Here is a 9127-nt window from a genome sequence, read left to right on the forward strand (position 1 = left end):
TTGAGAAGATGAACCCCGTGTAACCAGATAGAGAAGAGCCCCAAGGTGAGTGGGTGAAGAGGGAAGGATTGAAAAAGTTGTGGGGAAGGGAAACACTCTTGCTTTGGTGGTGGAAGGGGGTTCTGTTTATGAATGCTACTATGAGTGAAGATAAATGACCCATGAAAGGAGAAGGGGATAAACAAGGAAACTGCATTATGCTGAAAGGGACCATAGACAAGAAACTTTTATCAGTAACATACTTATACCAAATGCTTTAGCAGCCAGATAGATTTATAAGGGAAATATTATCTGAGTTACAAGAAGACATAGAAAATAACACAAAAGTTAAAGGAGTTTCAATATCCCCCTCTCAGTTTTGAAAAAATCTAATAGAAAAATGAGAAAAAGGAAACATATGGGACTGAAAAAATTCCTGGAGAAACTATAGTTAAATGACTTATGGAATCTTTTGAATTGGATGGAAAAAAATACATATTTTAGCACTCCATGGGGCTATTACTGACCTTATGTTCCAAAGAAGTCTTCAGCAAAAAAGACAATCCTCAATGTACACCAAATTACATAGCAGTACTTTTTTTTTTCTTATGGCTTTATTAGAGACACAGAGATTGAACTGTAGTGTTTTGTGGATTTAGTCCCATACCACCTCCCCCATCTAAACCCAAGCACTGGGGGGCAGGACTTAGAGAAGGGGCTCTCATTTCCCCAGTTCTTATCTTTCTTGTTGGAAAAGAAATAGGATTAAGAGATATACCTTTTCAGATCTGTTTTGCCTAATTATACTTATTTATTGCAGTAGCTTGCTTTTTTTTTTTTAATGGAAAGGATTTAGAAGAAGAGAGCTAGTGATAGATATATCAAAAAGTGAAGAAAGGATATTACTACAGCATTTTAAAAATGCACAGAAGGGGGTTCAGAAAGAGACAAGCAGGATAGCTCTGAAATTAACATGTGGGATTTATTATATCCTTTAAAGGATGAAAAATGTATATAAGAATTTTATGTATTAATCATATTTTGTAACTTCTGTGTATTTGGAAATGCTGATTTTGATGATATTTGGGGGGTACAGAATTACGAAATAAAAAAATTTTAAAAAGAAACAAAACAGAGATTGACGAATAGTCCTGTCTAGGAAGCTGTAAGGTCCCAACAGTTTCATCTTTTCTCTCTGGAAAAAAGCAAGGCAGAGTTTTCTTTCCTTGGGGAAAAGTCACAGACTTATACTGTCCACTTCAAACACCGAGTCTCTTGGTGTGTGCCAAGGCAGCGGACAGTACAGTTATCTAGCTCCACAGCTGACACAAGTATAAGAAGGAAAGCCACACACTGCACAGAAGGGGTGCTGGGGCCGGCTAGGGGGCCCTGCACAGGCTGTGAGATAGTTAGGGCCCTCAGTCACACTTAAATTCTGCTCTTCCAGAAGGGCCTGGAAGTTCTTTCGAAAACGTAGTTTAAAATGATCTCCTCTAGTTTTCTTCTTCTTCTTTCCGGTGTCGGTATCATCGTTGAACTGCGGCAGCCTCTTGCCTAGCTGGGGAAGGCCGGCGTGAGGGTCGTCCTGGAAGTTGTCGTTCTCCAAGGCCTCCAGCTGTCTGTTGATTCGGCGCTGCTGGGACGCCCGGTCCAGCACGCGCCGCTGTCCCGGATCCTGCGACCGCACTGGGTAGAAGGAGAGGGGAGAGCGGGGTCAGGCGAGGCCCTCGGAGGGGTGAGAGGCCGCCCGGCCCTGCGGACCCGTCCGCGGAGGCTCAGACTCACCCGGTTTTCTTCTCCACCATCCTGGCTAATCCAGCCCTCAAACACTGGCACTCAGCTCGCCAGGAAGCTTCGGAGCACTCCATAGCAGTACTTTTGTGATGGAAACCCCCCCCCCCCCAGAAAGTAGATGGCCATTTATTGGGGAATAGATAAACAAATTGTGGGGTATAAATATAATGAAATATCAGTATGCTATAAGAAATTATGTGATTTATACAGAACCATATGAAAAACTCTACATGAACTGATGCATAGTGAAGTAAGCAGAGCTAAGAATATGGTACACAATAATTATAACATACTAAATGGGAAAAAAAAGTTACACATAAAAAAATTAAAAGTAACAAAATTTTAAAGATCAAGAACCGATCAAGAGATATGCAAAGACAGTCCTACTCACCTTTTTGTAGAAGTGGGAGGTCCATAGTTGTTACAGATTTCATATGTTTTTGTACTTCTTCAATGTATTGATCAGTTGTGCTGATATTTTACTCTCTAAAACAATATTACTTATTGTTTGGGGTAGCCCTCTATAAAGAGGGAGGAGAGGGAGAGATTCTTGGGATATTTGTGGTGATGTAAGCAACAAAATATCAATAAAATGTATTTAAAAAAAAGAAAAGAATGACAAGATTTGACAAATGATTGGATATGTGGGGTGAAAGAGAGTAAATAATTCAGGGTAGTACTGAGGTTGTAGACTTGAAAAAATAAAGAGGTTTGAAAGGGGTAGATGTGGTGGGGAAAGCAAATGAATGACTTGTTTTGGACATGTTGAATTTAAGATGTTTATGGTGCATGCAGTTTGAAATACTCAATGATAAATGACATTGGATTAGGGTTTAAGGGAGAAAGATTGATTCTGTATAGATCTGGGGAACCATCTGCATCAAGATGATAAACCCATGTGATCTGATGAGATGAACATGTGAAAAAGCTAGAGATGGGGGGGAGAGAGCCAAAGACAATTTTTTGGGGGGTATATCCACAATTAGGGGTAGCTTAATATTTCTCCCTATATTTGTCCAGAGAAACATCCATTACTCATAGCAACTTTGTAAAAAGCTACAGTATTTCTGTCGTATACTAGTGGACACTCAATCCTGAAAATGTTTTACCCTGCTCCCCTCCTTAAATGGTATACTACTAGTTTAGGGTGACTCATAAGTGACTTTGATTTTAACAGTTTACTGCCTGGGTTCCAATTTATTTTAGTTGATAAAATGTAATATTCCCGAAATACTAAAATTAAAAAAAATTAAACCTACTACTTAACTTACCAGCTAACAAAATCTATTTGACTGGACCTCCCAGAGTCATACATTCTGCTTCTCTCAGATGACTTCCTAAAACATCTGCCAAATCAGACACTAGTTTATTATGATCATATAGTTTAATGAACACAGAATAAAGTGAAAATAGAACTAGGACAATCCTATGTGGAAATAGTCACTATCACAAATTTCTTTCTGGTTTTCTTTCTAGTTCCCCCTCAGATCTTCAGGTACAAATACTCAAACCTACTTATAGCCCATGGAAAAAAAATGGACAGAGGGGTTTTCATGCCTCATCTTAGGCTTATGAGCAAACAAGTAAAAGTTCGTAATTTGTTATTTTCCTCAACTCATCTTCCTGGAGGCCACAAAAATCATGGTGTCTGCCAGAACTCTGGTGCTTTTGGTAGGCTTTGGTTATGGTGTCTGTTGCTTTTCAAAATAATCGAGGATCCCCATGCTCAGTCTCACTTTTCCAAGAAATAGAATTAAATATAACAAACAAGCATAGATAGGGTCTCTCTTGAATTGTGTGACTCCTTGAAATTGTAGGAATATTCTTATACTTTCTATTCCCTTTGTTTCCTTTTGTGAATCACATGGATTCTTAGGATCCACAGACTAAAAAGAACAGGGATGATAAGCCACAATACTATTTGCTCAGTCAACAAATAAAAAGGGAAGGAACTGTGACCTAGAGGCTTCAGGTAGGAGACAGAGTTTGACTACTGTCATTCAGTGGATATTGAAAGAGCCAAAAGATAATAAACTCAAGGTCAGGTGCTTTGAAAACTGAGAGAATGATGTGGGAGTAAAAGAGAGTGATCTTCAAAGAATAGCTCTAGCTGTGGGTGAAATAAAATTGCTACATATTGATACAAATTGATACATACTTTCTTTGGTGCTGTTCTCTTGTTTTACAATTCCATAGTAAACTCTAGATGTGTATTTTCTCATTTTTTTTTTTTTAGTATTTTATTTTGCTCTGGTTACATGTAAAAACAATTTTTAAACAGCCATTTAAAAAACTTTGAGTTCCAAATTCTCTCCCTTTTTCTTTCCTCACCCCTCCTCACAAAGACAAGCAATTTGATATACATTATACATGTGTATAATACAAAACATAATTTTCTAGTCATGTTGTGAAAGAACTTAGACAAAAAAACTCAAGAAGAATAAAGAAAGTTAAAAAAAAGGTATGTTTCAAGTTGAATTCAGTCACTATAAGGTCCTTTTCTGGGGATGGATAGTATTTTTCATCAAAAGTCCTTCAGAATTGTCTTGGAACATTGTACTGCTGAGAGTAGCTAAGTCATTCACAGCTGATCATTTTACAGTATTGCTGTTACTTTGTACACAGTACATTTCATTTTGCATCGGCCCAGGCAAGTCTTTCCAGGTTTTTCTGAGAACATCCAGCTCATCATTTCTTATAGTATAATGGTATTCCATCATAATCATGTACCACAACTTGTTCAGCCATTCCCCAGCTGATGGACATCCCCTCAGTTTCTAATTCTTTGCCCCCAGAAAAGAGTTGTTATAAATATTTTTGTACATATAGGTCTTTTACCTTTTTTAAAAATCTATTTTGAGTTACAGACTTAGAAGTGGTATTACTAGGTCAAAGGGTATGCATGATTTTACAGCCTTTTGGGCATAGTTCCACAATGGTTGAATCATTTTATAACTCTGTCAATAGTGCATTAATGTCTCATTCCCTCCAACATTTGTAATTTACCTTTTCTGTCCTATTAGCCAATATAATAGGTATGAGGTGATAGCTCAAAATTATTTTAATTTGCATTTCTCCAATCAGTAGCAAGTTTTTTTTTTTTTTAATATGGCTCTAGATAGTTTTGATTACTTCATCTGTAAAATGACCATATTTTTGCTCATTTATCAGCTGGGGAATGGCTTATTTTTATGAAATTGACTCAGTTGTCTATATGCTTGAGAAATGAGGCCTTTATCAGAAAATATTATTCTCCTTTTCATAGTTTACTGCACGTATTACAAGAATGCATTGGTTGAAGGGGGAGGGGTTACTTCTTTTCATTGATATAGAAACCACTTCTGGGTCAGTGTAGACACTTTTCCAATCCCCACAACTTCCCAAACCACTGCAAAACAGAAACCATGCAGCACAGATAAAACAACTTCACCTCTTCCATGGTCTAGGACAACCTGACTACAAAAGAAGGTAAAAACCATATCCACAAAGTTAAAAAACAACAATAAACAAGCTCACTGAACCTGAGCTTACTCAAATCCCATGCTGCTGATAGTGCAGCCACAGTGGCAGATCCAGAACACAAAACAGGTAAACATCAAAATCCACCCCTGTACTGTGTTCTCCTCCTACTTCCAGTGCCAGAAAGAGCTTGGATCCACACTATAGAAATTTGCTTTGACCTTGACCATCATCTTGATCACATCCCTTCAGGGGAAAAAGCCTTTTGAGGGTTGCAAAATAGAAACATCAGTGCTGCAAAGCTTTGAAAATCCAATGCCAAGGAAAGCAGACTCTGAACTACCAGTGCTAACATGCTTCAAACTGCTGGTATCAGGCCAGAGAGCTGAGGAATAAAAGGAATTGGATAGGACACCCTGTATATAGGGATCTGTGCTGCATTCCAGCAAGTCTGAGGGAAAGAGTACTACAACATACAGACTGGGTCATTTATGACCACTTAAAAGTTAGTTGGGACAAAAACCTAGACTGATGAGCCATGACTTGCTCAATATAAGAGAAGACTGAGATGCTTCAAGATCTAGCCTCTAAGGAAAACACAATCATAAGGGAGGAAATTGGGAAGTAATTGACAAAATAAGGGGAAGTAGAAGGGGAAACCTGAAAATACCAAAGATTTCAGAAAGGAAAAAAAAAAACCCAGAGAACATGAACATAAATAGATAAATAACAGGAAAACCATTAAGTAGAAGAAAATATAACCTACAGATCTAGTAAATGAGTTTAGGCATCTATGAATAAGTACCTCAATGATCCAACCAACACTTGCTGACAGAAGAGTGCAAAATTTAAGGACAACACGGAACCACAATATTATTATTACCTGCAATAGTTGGCACTGCTCTGAGAATGAGGCACAATGGTTGAGGTCTGAGAGTGAGATCCAGGGATTGAGCCCTACAAAGTAGAGGCAGAAAACACCTAAAGGGCAGATATGGTTATGTTGGAAGTTTTGATGTATAAAGAATACAAATAAAAGGGAGAGATCAGATGATTATAGGTTTCATGAATCAGAGAACAAGGGTCTACAATAAACAGAAAGAAAAGATAAATGATGAACAGAGTGAGAGATACCCTTCTTGTCACAAGGGGTGCAAAAATGAAATTAGAAACAAAAACTAATTGATGGGAGTAGATGAAGAGGAAATCTACACCACTAACAAAGAAAATAGAGTGGGGCAGCTATGTGGCACAATGAATAGAGCACTGGCCCTGGAGTCAGGAGGACCTGAGTTCAAATTTGAGCTCAGACACTTAACACAAAAACTAGCCTTGTGACCTTGGGCAAGTCACTTAATCCCAATTGTCCTCCAAAAAGCAAAAAAAAAAAAAAAAGAAAACAGAGAGGGAAAAATATATAAACATACAAAAACAGAAAAGTGGAATGAATAAAAAAACCATAAAGGGAATAAGATAATAAATGAGAACATCTCTTAAAATGATTAAAGTAATTGAAAGGAGTTTAATATTGTGTTTATAGCAAAAGAGGGGGAAATTATAACTTAAAAAGACAATTTTAGGGACAGATAGAGGAAACTATGAACCCAGTTCATAACTTTAGATATATTTAGATATATTAAACAATCCAATAGGATGAAAAAGAGCAACAGATTAGATAAGAAAACAAGACCTTACAATCTGTTGTTTATAGGAGAACATTTTTTAAAAGAACTGCACAAAATAAAACTGAAAGGATGGAAAAAAAATCACTATGCATCAAGTGAATCCAAAAAAGTAGGACATCATGCTGTCATACAAAACAAAAACAAACTTTCACAAAATAAGAAGGGGTAGACAAGGAAACTATATTATGGTTAAAGGAACCATAGACAAAACCACTATCAGTAATAATATAGTTTTCAAATGCCTTAACATCCAAATTAATAAGGGACACATTATTTGAACTTCAAGAAGTCTTAGACAATACAATAGTGACAAGAGACTTCAATATCCTTCTATCAGGTTTGAATAAGTCTAACAAAAAGATAAAACAGAAAATATGGAATTGAACACATTACTGGAAAAGCTAGCGTTAAATACTTATGGTATCGGGGCAGCCAGGTAGCACAGCAAGCAAAAGTACCGGCCCCAGTGTTGGGATGACCTGGTATTGAATCCGGGCTCAGACACTTAGCACCCACCCAGAAACACCTGGCCGTGTAACCTTGAGCAAGTTACTTAACCCCAATTGCTTAGGGGTGGCCAGGTGGCTCAGCGAGTAAGAGCACTGGCCCCAGTGTAAGGATGACCTGGGGGATCGAATCCAGGCTCAGATACTTAGCACCATACCCAGAAATAACTGGCCATGTAACCTTGAGCAAATTACTTAACCCCAATTGCTTAAAAAAAATACTTATGGTATCTTCTAAATGGGACAGCAAAATAATATACATATTTTCTTTTCACCAAATATAATTTAAAAAAAAAACTGACTGTGTTTTTGGATCACAGTGAAAATAGTAAATACATCATTTCTTGACCATAACACAATGAGAATAGAAATTGATTCAGGGACCACAAACAAAATATACAGACACAAATGTAGACTTAACAATGAAATCTTAAATAACAAATGGATCAAAGAACAAATCATAGAAACAAATGAAGATTATGTTAAAGAAAATTTTAACAATGGAATAACATATCAAAATGTCTACTGTGTAGCTAGAGTAGTCCTCAGGAGCAAAATCTTATCTTTACAGTTAAACATTTACAAAGTAGAAAAGAGAAGATTAATAAAATGTATCTTTGTATGTGTGTACATACATATATGTATGTATGCATATATACACACATATATGAAAATCATAGGTACAGATCCTCTCTGCTAGATAAAATATTTAATGAATTATTGTAGTTGCTGGATAAAAACAAATCATCTCATTGCTTACTTTCTGGTGACGAGTATCTCTGAATTTGTCTCAGCTGATTCTCAAATAATGTACATAGTGTCCTAAGGCCATATTCCCAAACTGTCCAATTTCAGAACAATAACTGTCATTCTGTCATCAGACAATCCAGAATCAGCTCTTTGCCATAAGGAGACATCAAATTTGAACCTTCATGCAGGATATTCCATGTGAAACACCAAAAGTAACCCCACAGAAGTCATTGATGGAACTGGGAAAAATCATATTCAGAACTGTTCAGATTATGCTTGAAAATCAAAAGTAGTTTTTATACTAGTTAAAATTTCATTGCACTATGTAAGAGGGTAAAATTTTGACTGATGGGTAATCTCAAAATGTTCTTACCTACCAAAAGCAGGATATTTAGAAAGGGTGTTGCATCAAACCTGAGATTTTTTCATCTGGAGTAAAGTATGAAGGAGGGGAAAGGGCCAGTGATGCTAAGGGGAAAGCAGCAGCAAGGGAGGTCCAGGATCAGTCCAATCTCTGGTGCAGTTGTATGTGAAAGGGGACAGCTGATAGTACAGAGAACCATCTTCCCATGACCCTTCTGGGATTGAAAGTAGAGAGAAATGAAGTAAACAACTCTATGTTGACTAGACCTGTGATAAGAACCTGCAGTGGAGAACTATGAAAGTGCAAGGACCAGTCTAGGGAAGAATTCTTCCATGGATTTTTGGCATTTTGGGGGAATACCCATTGTCTCCATTATGTTTAAGATTCTAATACAGTATAATTGAGCAAATTATAAAGAAATATCCTTTTTCTCAGAGTTTCGTAAGTGCAAACACATTGGAATTTTTTTTTTAGTGTTTTGTTAATTTGCAGTTGTCCAAATTCACTGCTACTATTGGCGTTATGATTATGTATTTTGGTCTGTCACATCCTTGAGCTGTAACATGTCTCAGATTTCAATCATAACAACT

The 9127-nt window shown here is 37.0% G+C and overlaps 1 protein-coding gene across 1 annotated transcript; it reads right to left on the reverse strand.

Annotated features, from left to right (window-relative positions):
* Positions 1-1285: 1285 nt before the first annotated feature.
* On the reverse strand, positions 1286-2189 carry LOC138155131 (zinc finger HIT domain-containing protein 1-like). Its single transcript, XM_069080181.1, has 2 exons — positions 2165-2189; positions 1286-1665 (listed from the first exon to the last, which is right to left on the reverse strand). Exons 1-2 carry the CDS (start codon positions 2187-2189, stop codon positions 1286-1288), a joined length of 405 nt encoding a protein of 134 aa, XP_068936282.1.
* Positions 2190-9127: the final 6938 nt, after the last annotated feature.

The sequence above is a fragment of the Petaurus breviceps genome, unplaced genomic scaffold, assembly GCF_028583685.1.
Source record: "Petaurus breviceps papuanus isolate PSGF00001 unplaced genomic scaffold, PetGlider_PUasm1.0 91133, whole genome shotgun sequence".
NCBI lineage: Eukaryota > Metazoa > Chordata > Mammalia > Diprotodontia > Petauridae > Petaurus > Petaurus breviceps.